The sequence below is a fragment of the Notamacropus eugenii genome, chromosome 5, assembly GCF_028372415.1.
Source record: "Notamacropus eugenii isolate mMacEug1 chromosome 5, mMacEug1.pri_v2, whole genome shotgun sequence".
NCBI lineage: Eukaryota > Metazoa > Chordata > Mammalia > Diprotodontia > Macropodidae > Notamacropus > Notamacropus eugenii.
The window spans coordinates 66,798,227-66,822,738 of record NC_092876.1 but is presented as its reverse complement, the minus strand read 5'-3'; the positions used below and the strand labels follow the sequence as shown (position 1 = coordinate 66,822,738).

At 45.4% G+C, this 24,512-nt stretch overlaps 2 protein-coding genes and 1 long non-coding RNA gene across 20 annotated transcripts in view; 2 read left to right on the top strand and 1 right to left on the bottom strand.

Annotated features, from left to right (window-relative positions):
- The first annotated feature begins 1,530 nt into the window (after positions 1 to 1,530).
- Positions 1,531 to 13,282, top strand: PAQR7 (progestin and adipoQ receptor family member 7). Of its 16 annotated transcripts, XM_072609381.1 has the most exons (5): positions 1,531 to 1,716; positions 5,101 to 5,237; positions 6,698 to 6,809; positions 9,811 to 9,891; positions 10,646 to 13,282. In XM_072609381.1, the coding sequence occupies exon 5, from the start codon at positions 10,668 to 10,670 to the stop codon at positions 11,721 to 11,723; it is 1,056 nt and encodes a 351-aa protein (XP_072465482.1). In that variant the 5' UTR covers positions 1,531 to 1,716; positions 5,101 to 5,237; positions 6,698 to 6,809; positions 9,811 to 9,891; positions 10,646 to 10,667; the 3' UTR covers positions 11,724 to 13,282. The 16 variants fall into 16 exon arrangements, with proteins under 16 accessions (XP_072465482.1, XP_072465487.1, XP_072465478.1 ...); XM_072609377.1 differs by lacking the exon at positions 9,811 to 9,891 and having other exon boundaries at positions 1,532 to 1,716; XM_072609383.1 differs by lacking the exons at positions 1,531 to 1,716; positions 9,811 to 9,891 and adding an exon at positions 1,940 to 2,009.
- On the bottom strand, positions 2,982 to 8,028 carry LOC140504450 (uncharacterized). The gene is made up of 2 exons (XR_011967107.1): positions 7,942 to 8,028; positions 2,982 to 3,366 (listed from the first exon to the last, which is right to left on the bottom strand). It is a non-coding gene; the product is annotated as an uncharacterized lncRNA (long non-coding RNA).
- Positions 13,283 to 13,899: 617 nt separating the features above from the next.
- Positions 13,900 to 24,512, top strand: part of AUNIP (aurora kinase A and ninein interacting protein) — a 36,588-nt gene continuing 25,975 nt past the window's right edge. For 2 of the 3 annotated variants that reach the window (XM_072609396.1, XM_072609395.1), the window contains exons 1-3: positions 13,900 to 14,112; positions 20,370 to 20,511; positions 22,245 to 22,540. In XM_072609396.1, coding sequence (XP_072465497.1) covers positions 14,032 to 14,112; positions 20,370 to 20,511; positions 22,245 to 22,540 — 519 coding nt within the window. In that variant the 5' untranslated portion in view covers positions 13,900 to 14,031. Of the gene's footprint in view, positions 14,113 to 20,369; positions 20,512 to 22,244; positions 24,385 to 24,512 lie in introns of those variants that run through there. The other variant, XM_072609394.1, reaches the window with a different exon arrangement.

Sequence of the window (24,512 nt, the reverse complement as noted above, 5' to 3'; positions counted from 1 at the left end):
CCATCAAAATTACAGAATTGCAGTTCCTACAATAGTAAGAGCTTCAGAGGCCATTTCTGTTAAATCACTGACCGATAAGTCATCCTCTCTACAAGACCTCCCCCATCACAAGTTCATGCAGTCTTTGCTTGAAGACTTGTAGTAACAGGGTACCCATTGCTTTCTGTGGCCACCCATTCCACTTCGGGTGAACTGTAATCTTTAGAAATTTTCTCCTTAAACCAGACCTAAATCTGTCCCTTTGCAACTGCCATACGTTGCTCCTAATTTTGTAATCTTGGGCCAACCAGGGTCTACATGACAGATAAGTCTACATGACAGCCTTTCGGTTATTTGACCTTTCCTCCTTGTGACTCCCTAAAGAACCAGCTTTGGTTTTATTGATCAGTTCTTTGGTATTTTTGGTTTCTAGTTTATATTTTTTCTCATCTAATTTGTGCTTCCTTGGGATTCATCTATTTGTTGATTTTGTAATTTTTAAAACTACACATTTGATTTGTCTTTTTTGTCTATTTTTTAATGTATATTCTGAGATGAGATTTTCCCTTGAGGACTGTTTTAGTGTGCCCCACAAGTTTTGAAATGCAGTCTCATTATTATTATTCTCTTTCACAGTTATTGTTTTTTTGATTTATTCTTTGACCAATTCATTACTCAGGATGTCATCAAGTCTTCTTAAGTCTGTATCTTTGTGTTCTCTGTAGCAATTATTTTTTTCTGCATGATGGCTTGTAAAGGATATGTTTAGTATTTCTGCTTTAAAAAAGCTTTTTTTTTTTTACATTATGTAAAGTTTCTTTGTGCCTTGGTACATGGTCTGTTTTTGTAGATACTTTTAGTTATTTTTTAAATGTACATTTTAAAATGTTGCTATTCAGAAGACACCTTTAATTTTTCAGCTTTAAATTCAACAATTTCTTCTGTTCCATAGTTTCTTTTTCCCCACTTCAAGACTTCTCTGGGCTAAGCATCTCCAGTTCTTTCACCACTACTGATTGCCCCCCTCTGGACATTTCGTGTAATGTGCATTCAGAAGTGTACTCAGCACTTCAGATGCGGTGTGACCAGGTATAGGACTGTGGGGGAACCACCTTCCACTTTCTGACTATTCTAGTTATAGCCTGTGGAGTCATTTTTTTTAAAGATCGAAGCTCCGACATGCTATGCTCTAGGGGCCTTTCTATCAGATCCTCTCTAGTTTATTTAGCCAGCAAAATATTGAGTGAACAGTTTTGGATAGGGGTACGAGGGAAGCGCGGGCGTTATGAAAAGATGAGCACCGGGGAGAGGAGAGTGAGTGATGATACCTTCTAAAATTCCTTCGAACTCCAAGAATCTGTTACTTATGTGCAGAATTAACCAGTACTGGCAGCTTCCTAAAGCTACTTAAGAGGCACAGAGCTGGAACCTTTTTGGAGACAGGGAGAATCGGAACACGGAGGGAGGGAGAGGGAGGAGAAGCGCCAAGGAGGAGGGATCATTCTAGTTGTCATTTATATAACAATAACGCAGGCGGTGCCCAGAAAAGATACGGAGTTTGGAGATCCGGTTGCCTGACGGTGCTTTCATTCATTCATTCCCCATCTCCCACTGTGTTCTACGTTCTGTGCTAGGCACCGGGGAGAGGCGGAGGAGGGAGGGATACCGAGAGCCGTGACACTTATTCTCAGTCCCGGGCGCTTGAAGATCCGCTCTACCGTGGTCTCCCTAGCCGGGGTGAGGATTGCCCAGGGAGGCCGCAGCTCCCAATGGGGAGGGACAGAGGAGCTGCGAGGGCACGCTGTCTGGGCGGCTCCCCCGGGGGCGGGGGGGGGGGGTGTCGGGGGTCGGGCCGAGGCCGGGGCGGAGTCGCTCCTAGCTCCCCCCCGATTGTTTCTCCTTACGTCTTCTCTTTCCTGGGTTCCCTGGAGACGGAATCCTGGGTTTGGGGTTGGGGCTGTGCCTGCCAGTCTGGGAAAGCGGCGGCTGCAGCCTCTCCGAGCCACAGCCCGGAGGGACTCGGGCGGCAGGTATGTGAGGAGGCCGGGGAAAGAGGGATGGGACGGAAAGGAGGGGAGCAGGGAAGCCTGTGGTGAGCAGAAAGGGAGAGCCGCTGGGGCTGTGTGCCCAAGGCCAGTAGCCCTGAAAGGTTCAAGAAAGGCGGCGCGTGGCGCACATCTGGGGAGGCCGTGAACGAAGACCGAAGGAAAAAAACCACCGGAGAAAGATGAGGGTAGGAGAATGAATTTTAAGAGGTAGGAGGTGGGGACGGAAAGAGCCCCGACTCTTGTTCTCCGCCCGTGCACTTGGAGATCTTCTCCACCGAGGTCTCCTCAGCTTCACAGAGCACACAGCTGGAGCGAAACGGGGTCAGGGGCTTTAAGGGATCTGAGCTTTACTCGGGGAGGTGGCGGCGGGGTGGGGGCTGAGGGGTCTCAGCAACCCCTAGGAACAGCCAAACCCTACACACCCGGCATCCGATCCTGAGAAAGGAGTTTTTCAGGAAATAGAGAGATAAAGGCCTAGATACATGGATCCCTTAATATTCATAAATTCAGAGACATATATGTCAGAGCTGTGGGGTCTCAGGACAGAGGGGATAAGACACAGGTTTAGCAAGGAAAGAAGACTCAGAAGACTAACTTGTCCAGCCTCTTCTTTTATGGTTGAGACAATGGAGGGCCAGAGAGATGAAGTCACACAGCCAGTTAATGCAACTGACAATTGAATACACCTATGTAAAAGACCCTAGGAGGCCTAGGTGGGCCTCATGCCTACCTCGGGGGACCAGGGAAGTATGGAGAAATTTCCAAGGAGTATAAGCTCTGGTATTTCTGAGCAGTACATCCTAGGGGGTCCTGGAAGGCCTGGGATATTTTTTCCTAGAACAAGATGAAAAAAACTCCTGGATGGGGTGAGGGGTGGGGTGGGGTGGAATGTGAGAAATGACTGGAGAGTGCGTGACTAGTAAAGATTTAAAGAAATGATAGTCTCAAGGTTCTTGGTGTAGGACATGTTTCACTTTACTAAAGCCTTCATGTTTCCTTGGGCCCTGTGTGGCTTGGCTCAGAACACTGTGTCCTGGCTCAGAGAGGAGAGACAGGACAGCATCCTTTCTTCCCTGGGACTAATGCCAACTTCGTGATACCTTGACCGAGGATGCAGCTTCTCTCTAGACCTCAGTTTCCTTCATCTGTTTTCTCCTCTTTGGCCCTGGTGTGCATGTCTTGTGTCCCTATGGGAGACTGAATTTTGGGAAGCTGTTACAGGCTGGTTCCAAGCTCCCTAGAGAAAAAGACCTGCTTCTGTTTTCATTCCTCATATGCTATGTGATCCTGAGCAGCTCTGCTAGTCTCTGTGTCTGAGCTTTATCTTTCTTGGAGCATGCTGTAATTAGGAATTGAAGAATTATTCAACTTTCAGCTATCTGAAATTATTAGAGAAAATAATAATTCACGTTTACATGCATTCGTAACAGCAGGAAATTTTTTAAAAAATCATTATTTGGTTTTAGAATACATTGTGGGATTTACTTTTAAAAAGAATAGCAGACTTAATAAGGTTCAGCATGGAGGTGAGCCAGATGTTAGGTGGCAGGAGAAAGCTAGCCAGGCATTAAATTCTCTTTGCCATTTATAATCCACAGAATGTCTATAATCACAATTCAGATAATTGAGAATTGACTGGATAAATAGTTCCTCTTTTCTATCTCCCAAGAAATGCATCCTACTCGTTAACCACTATATACCCCTGCTAGAGCCCTGGACACCCCCTTTCACAGACCCTACCCACTTCATATTCTCATATTCTCATATTCAGAAGCCATATTTATGCCCTGCCCCCCAAGGGCTTACCTCTATCAGAGGCCTCTTGTACCTACCTCCAGGGACCCTGTGTGTGGTTTAGGTGTTATCTCAAACAGAGATAAGGGTAAAGTGGGGGTTGGGATGGAGAACAAGACTGATGAGATGGTATGGAGTCCATCAGGAAGAAAGGACACCTGGAGGTCCAGTAGAATCTGGACAGTGAGGGGTGGTAGAGGAAAAGTTTGAAAGTAACATAGGGGAACAAGGAATAGGTCAACTTTTCCTCCTGGCTCTAGATATCAGGCAGCATAAGAGCAGCCAGCATTGGAGAGGGTGTCAAGAGAGGGGGTGTTTTCTGTAGAAAGCTAGATTTCAGTGAGCACCAAAAGGAAGGAATGTGAGAAGAGGTCTGGTCTAATCTGAAGTTTGTTAACAATAGAGGAGGGTTCCAGAGAGTATGGCAGAAAGGGATTGGGACTAGGGAGGGCTAGAGTCCCCAGGCTGGGAGATGCATTTTGGGACAGCAGGTTCCACTTGTGGGACCTGTGGGGATGACAGCCGGGGGTTGGGCTGGGAAGAGAAGGCAAGAGCTCCTTTTTCATGTTGGTGCCTGGGTCAGAGTTCTGGCCGTCCCATGCTGCCTTCATGCATACGTGCCCCGTGTACTCCATGTGCCAATATTGGACACCATAGACAGCCACAGCATTATCAGGGCATGCTAATGATATTGCTAAACTTCGCTTTAAAGGTAAGATAAGCCCTTTATAAGGGTACATTAAATGAAATGTTCAGGACCTCCAAAAAAAAAGCCACAAAGATGTTTTTCAGGGAGAGGAATGATTAACTTAGTAGGTCAAACACAGTTTGTCTGTGTCTGCCTGAATTGAACTGTAAGGTGCCCTGGACAGGGTCATAGTCAGGTAACACAACACTGAATAACTTGGACTGAGCAGTGACCTTAGCACTGGCCCCAAATCATAAAGTCAAAGGTGTTTCCTCATTTATCCAAGTGAGAAGGAATGGCATCCAAGAGTCTAGGTTTACAGTGTGGAGAGAAGAGGCCACTGAAGCACACCTTCATTTTGTTGCTCAGTTGTACCTGACTCTGTGATCCCATCTGGGATTTTCTTGGCAAAGATTGGAGTGGTTTGCCGTTTCCTTCTCTAGCTCATTTTGTAGATGAAGAAACTGAGGCAAATAAAAATAAATGACTTGCTCAGGGTCACATAGCTAGTAAGTGTCTGAGGCCAGATATTCCTGACTCCAGGCCTGGCACTCAATACACTGTACCACCTACCTAACCTTCATTTTACAGATGAGGAAACTGAGACTCCGAGCTGTTAAGTGATTTCCCCAGAGTCACAGGGCTAGCAAGTGTCAGAGGAGGGTTTGGAATCCTAGTCTTCCTGATTCTCAAGTGCCCTTTCCACTACACCAAGCTCATCACCACATGTAAGTAGTGGCATGAGTACTGGATTTGGAGTCAAAGGACCTGGTTTTGTCACTTTACTATTTATGTTTGTAAAATTAATCTATTGACAAGTATTTATTATCTACTACCTGCCAAGCTCTAGGAATACGAAGATTAAAAGTAAAAGCAAAAATAAGCATTTCTGCCCTCAAAGAGTTGACAAGGGAGTGTGACAAAGGCTAAAGTTCTATGAGGATCTGGGTTTGAATCCTCTCTTTGCCATTTGCCACCTGTGTTATTTTGGATGAAGTCACTTCCTCTCTCTGGGTCTGTTTCTTCATCGTTAAAATGAAGAGGGCTGCATGAGCTGACTTATAAGATCCCTTTTAGCATCTAAGTCAATGGTTCCATGATCTCTTCCAGACACAGAACCCTCAGTTCCTAAGAGGAGCACAACCAGTACCACAACAGTATTCCCTACTGCCTTGCTGCCTATTGGTCAAAGTGGATTCAGGCAGTGCAGAATGGCTTTTCCTTGGGCCCCTGCCCAACTGGAAGGGTGAACTCTGATCTGCCCGTTCCTCACATCATCATGCAATGCCGCTATGGGAAAGGTTATCTGGAACATCCATTATCTTTGATTACCATACTTCCCCTCTGGGGTGGATCATCATCTGGGCCCTTGCTTGTGAGCTGGCTTCTGCTGGGGGTCTACACCTAGGCCTTTGCTAATTTTCAAGGCTGTGGGCATCTTGGGGAACTTTCTGAATGAACCCAATGAGCTCTAGACATGAACCATGCAATTATTTACTGAGAGATGCACTTGGCAGCCTCTTTAAGAAGTCCAAACCTTGGCAGCATCTCAGGCAAACTTCCTCTTCCACCCTCCCCCATATCTCCAAGGGTTTCCATCTGACTGAGGAGAGGCTTTCCAGGAATCAGAGTTCTGGGTTTTCTTTGAGGCCACAAGACCCTAGGGGATCAGTTGGTGCCCCAAGGCTTACCAGTCACTTAAGTCCTAAGGGAGATTTGAATCCCTTAAAATAGCTCCAACACAACCTTCTCTAGGGTTTTGGTATGGATATTTGATGCCTATCCCATTTGCAAGGCTGTAAGGTACAGGAGAAAGGACCCTTTGATTATAGGTGCAGGGCCCAAGTTCATATTGTGGCTGAGCATTTGTCTGTGCCAAATGAGGGGGTTATCCACGCAATTATCAAGTGATTCCAGAAGCCTGAGGATGAAGCCTGCTATCCACCTCCAAACAGAGGATTCATGATGCAGAATGAGACAAACATGTTTTGTATATGGAAAATATGGGAATATGTTTTGTTTGATTGTACTTATTACAAAGATTTTCTTTTTTTCCCCAGTGAGAGTTGGGAGACAAGGAGAAAAAAATACTTGATAATTGAAAAAAAATATATAAAAATGAGGGGGTTTGGACAGGATGATCTGAGTTCTCCTTTTGTTACAAATTTACTCCCATTTGCATGAATAGATTGGAAAATGCTTCTATTTTCCTATCCTGTGAAAAGAGTGTTGGACTGAGAGAGAATCTGAAGGCCTGAGACCTGGGGCTGTCTTTGCTTTTTACTGCTGGGTGCTTTGGGGTAAGTCACTACTTCTTCATACTTCAGTTTCTCCATCTATACATTAAGCCGATGACTGTGAATGGCATCTGCCTCCCCTGACCTCTTTCTGATATGAAAAAAGGTGGGGAAGTTTTTCAAGGGTATTCTCAGAGGCTAGTAGAGTGGGGATAGGAACCTCTAGGCTGATCCCTTCATTTACCTAAAGTTGAATATTGGTGGGCAAGTAGTAGGGCTATCCTCAGCCCCACCCTGTGTGACATCACACAGGACATCTCTGATCCCTGCAAACCCCACCTGTAGCAGTTTCTCATGTCTTGTAGCAGTGGAGCATCCTGGGAAGTTGCTCGTTCCCCTGGCAGAGATCATCTGCCCTGGGCTTGAGAGAACCCTCCCCTTACCCCCAGGTGACCTTAGCATGCTTTGAAAGTTTTATCAGGATCGAAGGGTGAGACATTGGGCTGGTATATTTACTATATTAATTGCATGGCCCAGATGGGTAAGGGCAGCCAGGGCTCAGCAGTCAGATTAGTTTGAGCAAGTTCCAGGGAGGCATCCAGATGCCTTCCTCCACTGTGCCCATCATCCCATGTCAGGTATCCAACCCTTATGACCTTTCTACCAAGTCAGTGTTCATTTCACCAGCATCTAGAGATGGGACATGATTTTTATAAAACAGATCCTGATTGGAAGAACATCCACCATGAGATGGACCCCCAGTAAAGATCTGAAGGCTTTCAATCCCAGGGCCTCTCCTTCCTGAGTGTCCTGTCCCTGTTCTCTTGGGCTTTTTCCTGGGAGAAGAGGGTGAGGGAGAAGATTCTTAGATGTTTACTGGAGGCCCAAGGAGATGGGAGCCTAAGGAGGTGGGTGTGCCTACAAGGAAGGCCAGGTGGAGTAGAGGGCTTCTGGGAAATTGTGTATGTGTTAGGAGGTTGTCTCTGGAGCTTATGGGATAAATTCATAGGCTTGGGAGCTAGAATGCAGTCTAACCACCTCATTTTACAAAGAAGAAAACCAAGGCCCTGAGGGAGTAGCTGCCCAAGGTTCCAAGTTTAGTAGGAATTAGTAAGTAGCAGCTAGGAGATGAAGAACTCAGGGCAGATGGGCTAAGAAGATTAAAAAAATGATTTCAGAAAATAAATGTACTAACTTGTAGTCATGTTGCATCAGTGACAGGAAGTAAGATTGTGGCTGAGGACAGAGTCCTTTTCTGGGGCTGAGCCCACTGTGGTGGTTGACAGAGCAAAAGTCCTGGCCATCCCAGAGCTTGGTTCTGTTGCCTGGGGACAGAACAAATACTTCCAAAATGACTTAGTGTTTATAAAGCAAAATCTAAAAGTCATCCAAAGTAATGAGAGCAAACTTGGCCCTTCAGGGCTTGGGATGAAGAAGCCAAGTTTTCAAGAGGGAGGGACTTGTCCATCTCAGAGGAGGCAGGATATGGAAGCCAAAGAAAAAGGGTGTGAAGTGGAAATGTTAGGTTTGGATTCTAGCTGTGACCCCTGCTATCTGAGTGACTGTGGACCAGCAACCTTAACCTGTTTCTCAGTTTCCTTTATTTGTTAAATAGGGGTCATTGTTACACTACTCATGCATCACAGAATTGTGGTGAGGAAAAAGCTTTGTTCACTTGGCAGGGCTTTAGAAATGTGAGTTGTGGTTTTATCATCACCACCATCGTGATTATGGGGTCTGTTTTCTTGTCTTTGGCTCTGCTGTCTTCTCTAGGCTTAACTTCTATGGACCTAGGCTTCTTCAGTAAAATCAAAGGGTTGGGCTAGAACAGATGTTTGAGATAGCTTAAAAGTGTGCTCCGATGAATTTTTCCTGCTGATCCTATGAGCTCTGGAGGCTTTACTTTTTTATTTGTTAAATGAAGGGGTTGGGCTAGGTAGTTGCAAAGATCCCTTCCAGTCCCTGAAGTCTCTTTTCTAACACTCTGTCTTCTAAGGCCCCTCTCCACTCTGACATCCTGTGTTCTAAGGGCCCTCTCAGCTCTGACATTCTGTACTCTAAGGACCCTCCTAGCCCTGACATCCTGTGTTCTAAGGGCCCTCCCAGTTCTGACATCCTGTGTTCTAAGGGTCCTCCCAGCTCTGACTTCCCTTGTCCAAAGATTCCTTTCTGCTCAGACACTGTGTGCTTCAAGATCTCTTCCAAATATGATATTCTTTGTTCTAAGGCCTCTCCCAGCTTTGAAATTCTAAGGTCTATTCCATCTCTGACATCCTATGATCTGAGGTCTCTTACAGTTCCAACACTATTGTCCTGAGGGACTGCCTTGTTGTAATCTATGATTTTTGTGATTGGTGGAGAGGAGGAGGCAGAATGTTCCATTGAAAGGGAATGAAATTGGGCCAAGAAAGTGGTGGGTTTAGTGAATTTGAATTAGAGAGTAGGTAATAAATTGTAGTGTTTATAGGAAATTAGTTGGTTAGGAGGCCCCTCCCTAATGTCTGAATACAAAAAAAGAGTAGGGATCCATAAGAACCACCAAGAATAGTTTCCTTGATGTAAAATGGCCCAATCCAGAGAGATAGCATCCCTAATTCTATGTACCCATATTACTGACCTAAATGTGAGGATTTAGGATATAGAAGAGATGTAGGTTCATAATCTGGGTGACCACAGGATGGTGTCACAGTGGTCTAGACTGGGAATTTGGCAGATCTAGAGAAGATGACTCTTTTTTTTTTGACATATTGCCTCTGATAGACATGATGGAACTGATGGAGTTGGAGATGCAGGGCTGGGATAGATGGTTACTTAAGAGGCATCGATAGAGGTAATAGTTGAGAGAAGACCTAGTATAGAGACAGAAAGGAGGAGGCCGGAGGAGTCTTGAGGAGTGTTCCCATTTGAGGGGTGGGAGAAGGGAAGTCAAGGGGAGGAGACAAGTGACTATAGAGGCACAGAAATTCTTCCAGGCTACTGTAAGGAGTAAGTTATCAATAATGTCAAATGCTGAGGATAGATGGAGGTGAGGTTGTACTAACATGTCAATCCTCCTTCCTCCAAGCTTTTGTGGAGGCTGCCTCCGTGTGACCAGCATCCTCTGCCTCCTCATCTCTTGGGATCCCTAGGTCCCTTCAAGGCTCAGGTCAGATCTACTTTCTATGAAGGCTCTTCCATCTTCTGCCCCTTTCCCCAAATTATCAGTGTTCTTTCCCTAATCCTCAAAATTACATTGCTGGAGTTAGAGGATCTCAGTTTAAATTCCACCTTTGCTTACAACCTGGGTGACTTTTGACAAGTTTCTTTACTGATTTGGGTTTTAAATTTCCTCTGTAAAATGCGTGGGGTTGGATCAGATGGCCTCTTAAGATCCCTTCTTGTCTCTAAATCTATGGTCCTATGACCCAGGCTGTATCCTTCCTCCAACAGAGTATAAGCTTTTTGGGGGCAGGGACTATTTCTTTTTTGTCTCTGTGTCCCTAGGATGTGGTATGGGTCCCTCTGCACATGGGTGCTTAATAAATATGCCTTTTGAATTGACTATTTCCTGATATTGGTTGTACTGTTTTTCAGATAGAATTTCCTCAAGGGCAGGGACTATTTCCTTTTTGTCTTTGTATATACCCAATGCTGGGCATGGTGCCTGGCACGTGATGAGCATTTAGCAAATGCTTGTTGGCTGTTTGATTGAAGAGGCTGTAGGATTTGGAGGTGAGGAGGTCTTTGGTCTGCTAGAGAGCTCTTTCACTAAAATGACCTAAGGTATTGAGGGAGTGCCCATTCTCCTTTGTGTAATGTTCACCCTGACCACTTCCCTGGCTATTGTGCCTTGTAAACTTTGAAGTGGCATAGACACAGAGACTATTTTCCTGATGGCTGTCTTTGTTCATTTCCCACAGCTCTCTGCCCTCGGCCCCCACCATGGCCACAGCCGTAGCCCAGAAGCTCAGTCGCTTCTTCCCTAGTGTCCGGCAGCTGGGACAGATGCCCAAGCTCCTGGGGGAGCTGGCATCCCCCCTGCCAGACAGCACCGTGGGCCGGGCTGAGGTGCCTCGCCTCTTCTGGAAGCCATATATCTACTCAGGCTACCGGCCGCTGCATCGCACATGGCGTTTCTACTTCCTGAGCCTTTTCCAAAAGCACAATGAGGCCGTCAACGTCTGGACCCACTTGGTGGCTGCCCTGGTGCTGCTCCTGCGCCTGGCATTCTTTGCAGGCACCGTGGACTTTGTGGGCGATCCTCACGCCCGGCCCCTCTTCCTCATTGTCCTTGCCTCTATCACCTACCTGCTCTTCAGTGCCCTGGCCCACCTCCTTCAGGCCAAGTCTGAGTTCTGGCATTACAGCTTCTTTTTCTTGGACTATGTGGGCGTGGCAGTGTACCAGTTTGGCAGTGCCCTGGCCCATTTCTACTATGCCATTGAACCTGCATGGCATGCTCGCGTGGCAGCCATCTTCCTGCCTGCTGCTGCCTTCCTTGCCTGGCTGTCTTGTGCCGGCTCCTGCTATACCAAGTACCGCCAGTTGCCCGGGCTGCTGGGCCGAGTTTGCCAGGAGATGCCCTCAGGGTTGGCTTACGCCTTGGATATCAGCCCCGTGATACACCGAATCTATGTGGCCCAAGCCCTGGGTCAGGAGGACCCTGCTGTGCTCTACCACAAGTGCCAAGTGGCTTTCTTTCTTCTGGCAGCCGCCTTCTTCTCAGCCTGTTCCCCTGAGAGGTGGTTCCCTGGCAAGTGCCACATCTTTGGGCAGGGCCACCAGCTGTTCCATGTCTTTCTGGTGCTGTGCACGCTGGCCCAGCTCGAAGCCGTGGCCCTGGACTACGAGGCCCGGCGGTCCATCTACGAAGGGCTCCACCGCCGTGCCCCCCACAACTTCTCTGCTCTCTTTCTGCTCACTGTGGTCTGTAGTGTCCTCACTGCCCTCTTCCTCAGCCACCGTGTGAAGCAGGAGCTCAATTGCAAAGAAGACTGAAGGGCAATGAGGAGAGGTGCTGGGTGGGGAGGGTGGAGGGACCTGGGCCCAGCACCCAGCTCAGGAGCGAGGCGAGGAGAACAAGCAGACTATCATAGAAGCCCCAGTAAAGTTGTTTGTATCTGGCCATTGGTGAATCTAAGAGCCCCCTTCCCCCACCCCATCCCCAATGTCCTCCTTTTCTCAGTTCCAAAGGGGTAGGAGAAGACAGTAGATCTGGACTCTGATAGGAAGATGGGGTATGGAGCTTTAGGATGCTAGGACATTTTCTGTCTCCAGCCTTGCTAACCTTGGCAGACCCCTCAGCCTTTCTACCCTGTCCTATATGCATTCCTCACCCATCTCTCTCTTCATGGAGCTGGAAGAAATAGACTTGTAGGAGAGGTGAATGTGCTTAACTTGGTCACTAGTTACTGTGGGTGAGAGCTATGTCATGTGATTCCTGTCCCTTGGACAAAGGGGGGCATACATCTGGGTGGCAGGTTGGGTCAGACAAAACCCAGGGCTCTAAGACTGACTAGGAGATGAAGACAATGGGGAGCCACAGATGGATTTAAGAGTGGAGAATGGAGGTTCTAGGATGATGTCCCAAGCTCAGCAACCGTCAGTGGTCATGAGATTTTAGGAGATTCTTGGGATTGAGGCCTTATACTCTTTGGGTACCAAACCTTCCTTCTCTCCTAGCAAAGCTTGTGGGTATTTTTCCTCCACAGAGGGTGCTCCAGTGGGGGGTTGGAAGTGAACAGAGGAACCAGAAGTTGAATTGAAGGGTTTCATAACAGCAATACTGTCTGTCTGCCTCCCTGTGGACAGCCTCTTCCCAGCTCCCGCCCTCTCATGCCTTTGTTTTCTGCTAGGGCGTGGGGGAATGGAACTTTTTGTGAACTCCTTCCCCCTTGCACTCAGAGCCTTTCCTTGTGATCCAAAGGTTTTTTCCTCCTTTGGGCTCCAGGTCAAAACCTGGATGAAAACTTAAGGACAGACTGGCTGGCCTAGCCCACCTCGGGCAGCTGCCCTGGGTCTCCCCCTCTCCTGGACCCTGTGTCTCGGATGATCTCAGTTCTTGTCACTCTGGGCTGATTTAGGCTGACTTCTCCCTGAGCTGGGGGTAGTGGGGCTAGGGAACTGAATCCTCTAACCCGCCTTCCTCATTGAATGAGGAAGGAGGCCCAGAGAGGAGAGCACACCTGCCCACGACACATGGCAGTTGTTCTCTGATCCTCTCTGTCTTTCTCAGATACCCTCACTGAGGCCCTGAGAACTGATGTGAGGCCCTACAGCAGGCACAAGGCTGTCCTGGAGGTTTGGGGAGGCAGTGTGAGTGGGCTGGGGAGACTTCGGAAAGCTGCCCTGACCACGACTTCCTGCCTCCTCTCCTCCGGCCACAGCCCCACAGAGAGGGCCACGAGGCTGGAGGGAGGAAGGAAGCCTGGCCAGCCCCTTCCTGAGACGCTGGCCTGGCTGGGCGGCATGGGGCAGGCCTTCTTCTTTCGTGATTTTCCGGGCCGGTCGCCTGGACTGCAGTGGGCCTTAACAAATAAATATCAGCTGAATCTGAATCTGTCTCCTGCCTTAGCAGAGCCTTTGTCTGGGGAAGGACGCGGTGTTCGGCTCCGGCTGCACCCTGCAGGGCCCACAGCAGGGGTCCAAGCCCGGGGACTGCTCGTGGGGGGGGCTGGGACTCGAGGTAGTAGTGGGGGCTCTAGGGGGCGGTCCAGAGGAGATGAGGACCCTAAGGGCTATTTAGCTTCCAAATCTGGGACGCCTACGGGAGGGGTGGAGGTCCAGCGACAGGGGCGGAGCCTAGTGAAGCCCCGCCCACAGGCCCGCCGGGCCCGGCCCGGAGGAGGGGGAGGGTGGAAACCGGGCCCAGAGGCTTGGGGGCGGTAGAAGTAATTGTGGGCGGGGCCTTCAGTTGGCGAGGAAGAGGTCGTAAGTCGTTTAGGGACCGGAAGCACTGTGGGTAGGGGGCCTATAGGCGGGGCTTGGAGGAGTGGAGGGCTGGGCCGAGGGGTAGTGGATGCAGGGGAAGTTTCCCTAGGTAACGGGGGCGCCACTGGCGGCGTGGGGGCGGGGCCTGAAACAATGAAGGCGTGGCTCAGAGAGGTGGGCGGGGCCATGACGTCGCAGGGGACGCTGTATCTGCACGCGCTTTTCTCGTTGGGTGTTGCGCGCAGCCCCGCCCACCGCGCAGGCGCGAGATCCAAACGACTGTTGGCACGCGCCTGCGGCCTCGGCGGGAACGTCTGTTTGGAGACGCGGCTGACGCCCGGCCCGGCCCGGCCCAGACGGCCAGCCGTCAGCGACCATGAGGAGGAGAGGTCCCGCCGAGGCCGACGCCTGCGGCGTGTGGCTGGATGCGGCGGCGCTGAAGAAACGGAAGGTTCAGGTGGTTTCCGTGGGCCCTGCGTGAGGACCTGGGTGAAGGGCGGGGGCTGCCGGGTGACCCGTGGCGGAAACGGCCCAAGGCTGAGGCTCGGCCGGCGTGACAGACGGGGCTCAGGAGAGGAGGACAGTGTAGGGTTCAGCTGGTGAAGGAGTCAAGACGGGGAGAGGAGGAGAGGGGCTCGAGCGGGGGACCCGGCCTGGCAGAGAGTTGGGGGTCGCAGCGCGACGGAAGTGCCGGGAGAGGAGGGATGAGGGGGGAGGGGCTGCGTAGGTGGGTGACGGCCCCCTGGGGGCCGGGGGGGGGGCCCGTGGAGCTCCTGGCAGGGGAGTGGGCCGAGGAGCCGGGGAGCGGGGAGAACCGGGGCAGTCTGGACCCAGCCGCCGGCGTCTCGGAACGGCCGGAACCTCCAGAGAAGAGGCTGGGGGCCTGGGGGAAGGGGCAGAACCTGAAAGTGCCCACGGCAGCAGGGGGTGTTTCAGCTTCCTGCCCCAGACCAGTGAGCTGACTTGAGCGTCAGCTCGGTTCTCTGTATTTTCTCGTTGGCGCTTCTGGGAGAAGAGCATTGGGACCAGAGAGAATAAATACGGAGAAAATAAATAGACTTTAGGGAATGGGCACCATTTCTTGATTCGACAGTAATTATTTATGCTTGCAGAGTGCTTTAGTTTTAAAGTGTATTACGTATGTTATCTAATTTGGTTCTCGATCAGCCCGGTGAAGTGAAGTGGTTCCACTATTATTATCCCTATTTTGCGGAAAACTGAATTGAAATGAATGAAAGTCACATAGCTTTGGGTGATGAAATTAAGATTTGAACCCTGTCTTCAGTTTCTACTTCCACCAATTTCCCTTAATACTTTCCACATTTAGACTGACTTTATAAAAAGAAACTTTGTTTTCATAGGAGTTAATAATCAGTTAATCATCTTAAGGCATGTAAAATGTTTCATTATAAAGGCCTAGAGGTGTAGATAGTAACAAGCATTATTATCCCCATTTTGCAAATAGAAAATTGAGGCTTACAATTCTTAGAATTCCTTTGTTGATAGAGCAAAAAAAAACCAAAACAACTTTACAATGATCTTATGGAAAGTGTAATATAAACAAAGAAGTGTAAGGGCTAGGATTTTAGTTCAGTCTTCTGACTCAAACTGTATCCTGAATTTTTCACTGTTGTGGAGATATTTTCTAAAGTTATGTTTGTTTGCTTACTTGTACATAAAAGGAAATTGACTACCCACTTCTACCTTGAAAACAGCCTACATAAACTCATAATAATAGTATTTGGGAGCATGACTCCCAGTTCTAGTGCCCCAGGGTAGATTCATGTAGATAGGTTAAGTAGTTATTAGATGCTTATTACGTACTGGCATTATGCTGAGCCCTGGGGTATACTAATACAATTAAGCAATACTGACTTAGCCTCGAGGAGCTTATATTCTGATTGGGGAAGGTGACTTTGGAATGCTTCGGTAATGGTGAGGAGAGAGAGTACTGTGGGTGCTCTTTTTTGGAGCTTGACTGGATGTGGGGTGGAGACCTCAGTTTTGACCAGGTAAGGCTTTTAAAAGCTCACCTGTCTGAACCTTGGAAGCCTGGTGCTGAGTACAAGGCTCTTGTGGGGAGCAGGTGTGGATAGTGGTCAAAGCCTGCTAAGGAGATGGACAGGAAGTGGTAGGTGCCTGGGTATTGACACCTTTCAGAGCTAAGGGACATGGTCCGAGTTTCTGGTGAGGACACGACAGATTAGAGATGGTGGTTGGAGTAGAGAAAGCACAGTGATGAAATGGCCAGTAATTGGCTGGAATGTAGTTCTGGTGGTTCAGTCCACTCAGTTAAAACTAACTGTAGAACAGGAGAGTTGGATTGCATTGCTGGCTGGGCCATGGGCCTGTAGATGATAATGTGTGGGATGGCTCAGATCCCTACTGAAATCAATTACTCAGAGGCTTCTCAAAGTGATGACAGAAAGTTTATTTACTAGATTCTCGAGAATTGGGACAATCCTACACTAGTTCACCTGGAGTAGGAAAGCCGAAGACAAAGGCAGTGATTTATATAGACCCTAACGCAAGTCCCTCCCCTCTCACTGACCATTATTCTCATTAGCTGAGAATATGATCTTACATTCCAGACACGAAATCTAACCAATCCCTTTTGAAATGAAGACACTGAAGAATTAGGTAAACTTTATCCAATCATTGAGACCCTAATATGCTACACAGTTTTATATCCTTATGTGGAACTATTCTATTCTAAAAATATTGTAACCTTGAGCCTCTAGGTCTTACCCCTGGGAGAAGAATTACAATCTGAGAAGTCTTCACTAAACCTATCCACTCAATAACATTGCAAAAAGCATACTCTATAAGGTCTACTTGATGACCTGAGAATAGCATATGCAGTCCCTGCCTTGTTTGCCCTTTGAGATCTAGGATACTTTTAGTTTTTCAAATCACTTTAGCTAGTGAAAGTCAAAGTGATGCTAGGGACAATACCTATCACGTCAAAATTGAAATCTTTACATAGTCATGTACTGTTTCTCAGGGAGATCTATGACTTCCCCATGATTCTACCACTTAATAAATAGACCTTTTGTCTTTGTATGTCCCTAACGTGCTAGAAGCGTGGGTCAGTGGCATGGGCCATCTCCTGAGTGACAAATACCTGACAGAGCTTTTTGGTGACGTTAAGGAAGTATCCTTCACAAACCCCAAAACACAAATTACTTAAGAAAGAACTTATTTGACAAAAATTGCTGAGAAAACTGGAAGGCAGTTTGGTAGAAATTAGATGGAGAGCACCTCCTGGTCATCCAGGTTCTTAATTCTCTTCATCTTCCACGTAACTGCCAGCGTGCTAAAGCATGGACCTAGTCATGTCATTTCTCCTCTCCCCTGTAATAAAGTAGTAGCTCCACGTGACTTTCAGGATCAGATCTAAAGGCCTTTGTTTGGAATTGAAAGCTCTTCACAACTGAGCTCCGTCTTTCAAATCTTCTCGGATTTCCCTCGACATATTCTGTTACCTAGGCATACCGGCTTATCTGCTTGTCCCTCCTTCCTCCCTCTGAGCCTTTGCCCTATCTCTCTCTCATGTTTGAAATGCTTTCCTTGCTCACCTGTGTCCCTTAAAATCCCTGGCTTTCTTCAGTACTCCAAATGCCACCTTCTACAGGTAGTCTTCCCCTCTGTGATTACCTGCCATGTACTCATTATGAATCCTGTGTGTACTGTTGACCTGAAAACTTGGTTACAAAAAAGGCAACAGGCTAAATGCATACATTTTATGATTTAATTAATTAATTGATCAATTCCCCATAAAGAAAACGGTAACATAATGCATTATGGAGCCAGAAATGTTCTGGCTACCCAGTGCAGAAATCTTCTGGCTTATATACATTTTGCCATGAGAAAGAAACTCTCCTAATTAAGCAAACCATAAATTCAGTAAGACAGGACAATTAACAAAGCAATGTTGGTCAGGCCTTGGGATTCCAGCTGGGTAAGAAAATCCCACCAGGCTTCCTGTCCTAAACAGGCCTTTGAAGTTGTTATCTTAACAGAGTTTGACAAAAGCTGAAGTTACAACCCAAGGTATCTGTGTTTTTCTCTTACCACTAGGATGCTAGAAGAAGGGTCTGGTAAGGAAGTCCCATTTGCTTGACATCAAAAGGCATCCTCTAAGTTAAACAAAGGGGACTATTAGGTTCAGGCTCTTCTTAATTCAAACTTTGGCCCTTATTAAAGTCTAAAATTTATATTAAATATTATCAGTACCTAGTTATTTATATGTTATCTCTCCCATTAGAATGGGAGCTCATTGAAGATGTGCTTTTTTTGCGTTTGTATTCCCAGTTTTTATCATAGTGCCTTGGCCCATATTTAAATGCTTAATAAATGCTTATTAATCGATATTTTATAATAAATTCAATGGATATGTGACCTAAATACTAAAGGTCATACCATAGAAAATTAGAAGAGAATCAAATCAGGTACCTTTCGTAGCTGTGGCTAAGCCTTAACCAAACAAAGGAGAGAGAGCATCACAAAAGATACACTTAATTTCAGTTATGTGAAATTGAAAAACTTTTGCATGAATAAAATTCACGCAACTAAGAAGAGAAGCTGTTGATTGGAAGAAAAATCTTTGCATCAAATATCTCTGAGAAGAGTCTAATATGCAAGATAGATAGACAACAGAAATATATGACCAAGAGCCATCTATCAGTTGATGAGTGTTAAAAGGATATAAACAAAATGTCTTGAAAAGAATTGCAGACTATTAGCAGCCATAGGAAAGATGACTGCAACGCTGGTAGTAAGTGCAAGTTACAGCAACTTGTCCATCAGATTGGCAAAGATGGTAAAAGATGGAAGTAGTTAATGTTGAGGTGGTCATGGAAAGACAGGAATACTAATGCCTTGTTTGTGGAGTCATGAGTTGGGCTAGGCATTCTGGAAAGCAGTTTGGAATCATGCTAAGAAATGACAAAAATTTCCACATTCTTTGAGCCAGAGATCCCACTGCTAAACATATGATCCTGGAAGGTCAGTGATAAAAGAAAGACCCCATACACACATACATACAGGCCACATGCACATAAAATTACATGTGCATATATGTGTATATGTAAAACTACTTTTTTTGTAATAGCAAAAAACTGGAAACAAAGTACATGCCCATCATTTGGGGAAATGGATAAGCAAATTGCGGTATTTAAGGTAAGGTACTATCACTGTTCTGTAAGAAAGTGATAAATCTGATGGATATAGAGAGAAACTTGGGAAAATTTTATATGCAAAATGAAGTAAGCAGAGCCAGAAAAACAATATGCTCAGTGAGGATGAGGGGATGGGGAAAGAGAAGGAAATAAACATTTATATAGCACTTGCTTGTACACCATCATGTCATTTGATCCTTATAATGATCCTGGGAGGTAGGCATTAATTATCCCCATTTTACAGTTGAGTAAACTGAAGCAAATCACTGTGAAGTGACTTGTCTGAGAAGGGACCGAACTCCAGTCTCCTTGACTCCAGGCCAGCGCTCTAATCACTGCCATTTAGCCGCCTGCAACAATGTAAATAGAGTAAAAGCAATGAAACGATGAAACTGAATGTTATTAAATATGACTAAGCTTGACCCCAAAGAAGACAAATGAAAAGTCATGTCTCTCTGCCTTTGTAGAAGTGGAGAACTGTGGGTGTGGAATACTTTATAGAATTTCAGGCATTTTTAGAAATGCTGGTTAGTTTTACTGAATTGGTTCCTTCCCCACCCCCCCACCCCCCTTTTTTTTGGATTAAGGGATAGCTCTTTGAGAAAATGAAGGGGAAGAGATATATTGAGAAATGTAGCTGATATAAAACAAGATATAAATACAAATTTACTTTTTGAAAAACATTCTTATAAGTGATCACTTAACTAGTAGGTAGTAGAAATAGTTGTTTAACGTAGATCCTTTTCTCCCTTTTTATTTTTAAAAATTATTAACACCAAATAAAATGAGAATTTCATATACATAGAAGAGAAAACTTTTTTTACAAAAAACTCTTTAAGTGCACTGTTCTTTTTAAGTATATAATAAATTCAACGTGTAATTTTCAAAGCTTCTGCTTATTTTTTTCTTTTGGGCTTTCCTTCTGTTTTTTTTTTTTCTTTAGCTCCTTCTAGGAAAGTATTTGTAATATAATACATCATGCCAGCTTGGGAGGTGGAGAGGTATAAATGATACTTTGTGACCAAGTAGTTAGTTAGGTGTTAGAACAAGGAGCTGTGGTCCAGAAGTATTGGTTTGCTTTTCCAAGTTGTAGTATTTTCATGGAGAACTCCAGCTAGCATCTTTCAGATTCACATTGCTAAGGATAAGCATTATTAGGTCAGAAGGAGTAGCTACTGATCCATTGTTACTGTTGGGAAAAACAACTCAAAATACATGGTTCTGCTGATCATGGTTAATAGAATTAACAGTATCATACCTGAAAAATTCTGGTTTTGTAATCAACTAAACTTCTAAAGGAAGAAAACAGAACTTGGCTATATTGGAATAAACTGTTCCCTAGAAAACTAGCTGTGAGGCAGGTAAGAAGTACAAGGTGGTACTTGAAGCAAACTGCCCAGAGAATGGAATAAAGTCCACTGAGTGGACCAGTTCACTAGACTGGAATAGAAGGGTTGTAGAGTGCCTTGTTTCTAGGTGATGTTTTACATCTTCTTCGGGTCTGATGATCTTTTTCCTCCCCTTTTCTTCTTAGACTCGATTACCCAATCCCATCACCAGAATGCTGCCTCCAGCTCGAGGGGAGAGAGAAACTATTGTTGGTTTTACTCAAAGAAGAGCTCAAGCTGTGGGTACCAGGCAGACTCTCATTGCATCATTTTTCACTTCAAAGTCAGGTACTGACTACTCTGGGAGGCACTTGGAGTTCATTTTGTTTAGTTCTAGAATCTAAGGAATGGAAATATGTAGGGAGCTATTGTTTAATGAATGTAGCACACACTGGAGTTCAAGAACAGGCTCTATATCTTTATTAGGTATGTGACCTTAAGTAAGCCACTTAAGATCTCTAAACCTCAGTTTCCCCATCTGTGAAATGGGGGTAATCTCATACTGCCCTCCTTTTGTATTGATTTGCATTACCTTGCATTACATTGTGTATAGGAATCAAGTAAGATCAATGTGTATAAAGTACTTTGTAACCACAAAGAACTATAAAAATAATAACTGTTATCACTGTTATTCTGTTGTAATTGTTAGTGGTGTAGAACTAAAGTAGCAGGGCTTTAGTGCCAGTGCTGCCTTTTACTCACTCTCTCACTTGGGTCAATCATACTCCTCTCTGGACCACAATTTTCCCATCTCTAAAATGTAGGACTTAGCCTAGATGATGTGTAATGTCACTTTCAGCTATTAAATTGCTATTGTAGTAACCAGAAATAAACTGTGTCACCAGAAAAGAGGAAGTGTGAGCGTCATTTGGAGAAGTTTGTGCTGGTGACTTTACTAACCAGGAAACCTTTGGGCACATTATTGGTATTTTCATGGTGCCTACTAGAGTCAAAGGCCCTTCCAAAGGTAAATATCCAGAGATAGGAGAATGTTAGACCTCATCCTCGTCTGTCTGGGAGCCTGACTGCAGATCATTCATTGCCTTTTATCATTGTTTAGCCGTCTTAACATGCTTAGCGTGTCTGCTTGGGTTGTATTTGGAATCTCTTTCCATGAAGCCCTGAAGGACAAAGGGGAGCTGGTGCTCTCATTCAGTCTGTTCATAGAGGGCTGCCCCAAATAGGATCTTTGAGACCTGATGTCATGTGTGTGTTCTTGGCATTTCCTGAGAGAGCACTAAGTAAAAATATAGTCACTCTCACTATTTAGCAGAATACGAAATTTTTGTCCTGAAACTCACCTTAGGATATCAATAAAGTGACATTTACATTTTAATAGATGGCAACTGTATCTATATAGTTTTGGAGTTAGAAGGAACCTTAGAAGATAAACTATTTGGAGCTGGAAGAGAGATCATCTAGTCCAACCCCCTTCATTTTATAGAGGTAAAATGAAGCCTGAGAGAGGTAATGTGACTTGACCAAGGGCTCCCAGCTAGAAATGACACCTGGACAAATAAAGCAGGGTGTTCTGGCTTTTAGGCCAGCTTACTTTTCACCTTCCTATGTTTCCTGTTTAATAAAGGAAAAATAAGACTTCAGAAGTTTATATTTCATTGAAATAAAAAAAATAGTTTTTTAGCACAATGGAGATGCTATTTTTTATTTTTGGAAAAAATTTGTTTTTCAGAATAATCTTGCTGCCATCTCATTTGGTAAAATGGGAATTTTAAACATTACAATATTTTGATTTATTTACAGCTTTTTGGGAACATCTGTTATGTAATGTGAAGTGTATGTGCATCTTATGAAAAAATCTAGCTCTGCAGGCTGACTCTGAGCAGGCTTTAGGGATTCAAAGACTTCCTGTAAAATGATAAAGACTTTTTCATGGTGGCTTATTTTTCAAATGTTAAGCATCACAGAGGCCATGCAGTGGCTTTGATATCCCCACAGTGATTAGGATGTGTAGCTACATTTCAGTGAGACCACTATACTTTTTCAGATATATTGTCTTTCAGAAAAGGCCAGTGATGGTGGGCAAGGAAGGCCTTCACCTGGTACAGCAAGTCAGAGAAAGAAGGAACAGAAAAGAGATATGATGTGGTTGGATTCTCCTCCATTGGTCCCGAGGGATGAATGTGCCCAGTTACCTGAAACTGCAGCTGCTTCAGTCACTAAGGAACCTCAGGAACTTATCTGCCCCTCTTCATCTCCCAAAGAGGTATCTGACTGTTGCAGAGAGGCAAGATCAGCTGTGCTCAGCCAAGACCAGAAACTGCCTCTGCCGCAGTTGGACATTGTAGACTCTACTGAGGTGGGTTTTGCCAGCTCCCAGAATTCTGAAGGCCTTGGTGTGGTAGCCCATAGAAGAAAGGGTAGGAAAATACATTCTAGACAAGGACAAGAGATCAAGTGCCTACTGGACAGGGCAGATTTGGAAAGGACAATATTTTCCAAAGAAAATGAACAGTTTTCTGTTCTTCCCCAAGCCCACCAAGAAGGCAAAAGAGGGAAGGGAGAAAACAAGGAGCCCAGATGGGGAGGGGACACAGAATTATTGGAACAAAGACCCTGCTCCAGTGAGGCCTTTTCTTGGGATAGTGAGAAGTATGACCCAGACTTGAGAAGCCAGTTGTTCACAGAAGATTCCCAGGGCCAGAGGGTCATTGCTCACCCTCCTCGAGCTGCTCTCCAAGATATAGCCAACCTTCCAAGAAAGCCCCTTAGTTCTCAGGTTCAATGCCAGGGTAGATCTATCTTGGGCACCTCTCAGTTAAATTCCCAGCCTGATATGCTCTTTACCCAGGACTCTCAAGGTAACAGAGTTATCAGGCACTACTTTTGAAACTTCTCTTTTGGTGACCGTTGGGGTATCAGACCCTTAAGAGTTCAGATGATAGAAAAACACTCCAATAACCTTGTGTTGTGTAGTCAGTTGGTGAGTGTGGGTGGTGGTCTTGATGTGCGCTCTAATTCTGGATTGGAGAGAATGGAGGCAGTGCAGTGTTTAGCTTCATCTTAATTTATGAGCTTTCTCATTGTGAATGTAAATAAAAGAGGCACTTTCAATTGTTGAGGGAGTAGTTTTGGAAGAGACAGCTTGGCAGACACCCTTTCTGAGGGAATTACTGGTTTCTTAGCTCTTTTTGCAAGGGATCTAACCACATTGGTCTGAACGTGGGCTACATCTCCTAAGTCCAACTAATATTAAAACTGAGTGTGGCCTATTACTGGCATACCTTTTCAGTGTATGCCTGTCATTTCCTTTCAAAGAGATCTGTGGAGGGACTGACAGTTATTCAGAGCAAAACATTCAAGTTCATTAGTGCAGGCATTCTTACTCTACAAGGTTTGACTTGGACCTTTCAAGTGTTTTGTGGCCAAACTCTGGCTTGGTTACAATTTGGTTTCAACTCTGGCTATAATTCTATCAGTATGTCCCTCATCCACAGACCTGAAGCCTTGATCCCTAGAACTTTGTGTTTTTTTTTTTTTAGCCGTGGATGAGAACTGACTCCGGGCTTTGAAGATCAGTTGAAACTCAGGTAGAAAGTGTGGTCCATGTTCCCCTCTTAATTTGTTTTAGATAAACCAGTTTCTGGGATTGAAGATGTAAGCTAAAGTGACCACATGCAGAACCAAAACAGTTCAGGCACTTTGAAATGCTGGGGACCATGCCAGCCCCAGGGAGAATGCTTGGGTTTCGGAAATGTGCACATACAGCTTTGTGAGGCAAATTAGGGCATATATTGTGTGAGGAGGTTGAGGTAGAGATGAAGTGACTTGTCCAGTAGTCACAACTGCACCTGTGACAAGACTTCAAGCCAAATCTCTTATTCTCATTATTTAGCAATACCAGATTTGAGGAGTGGGAACGTGGTTCAGGTCCTAAGTACAAAGTCTCTAGTTGTATATTTCAGACTTGTATGTCATAGAACTGTAATCTCTTCTCTGTTCTAACTCCATGCTGGTCTGTAAATGTGTAGCTTGCACAAAGACAGCAAAACTTTTAAGTACAAAGATCAGAAGGAGAAAAGAAATTATTTTGGAAAGTTTGTTTTTTAAAAATGTGCAGTTAGTTTTATAGTTTGGTTTGGTATTCAATTCCAAATTGTTGAATGTTAAATCTGTAATAAAAGTTGTTTTTTTTTAACTAAATAGTCTCCGGGGCTCTATCAGCTCTAACATTCTGTGATTCTAAATGCCCTCCACCTCCTCATTCCTGGCTTCTACCATTCTGTTGTTTCTTAAGATCCTATAACAAGCTCTAGCAGGGTCTTTCTAGT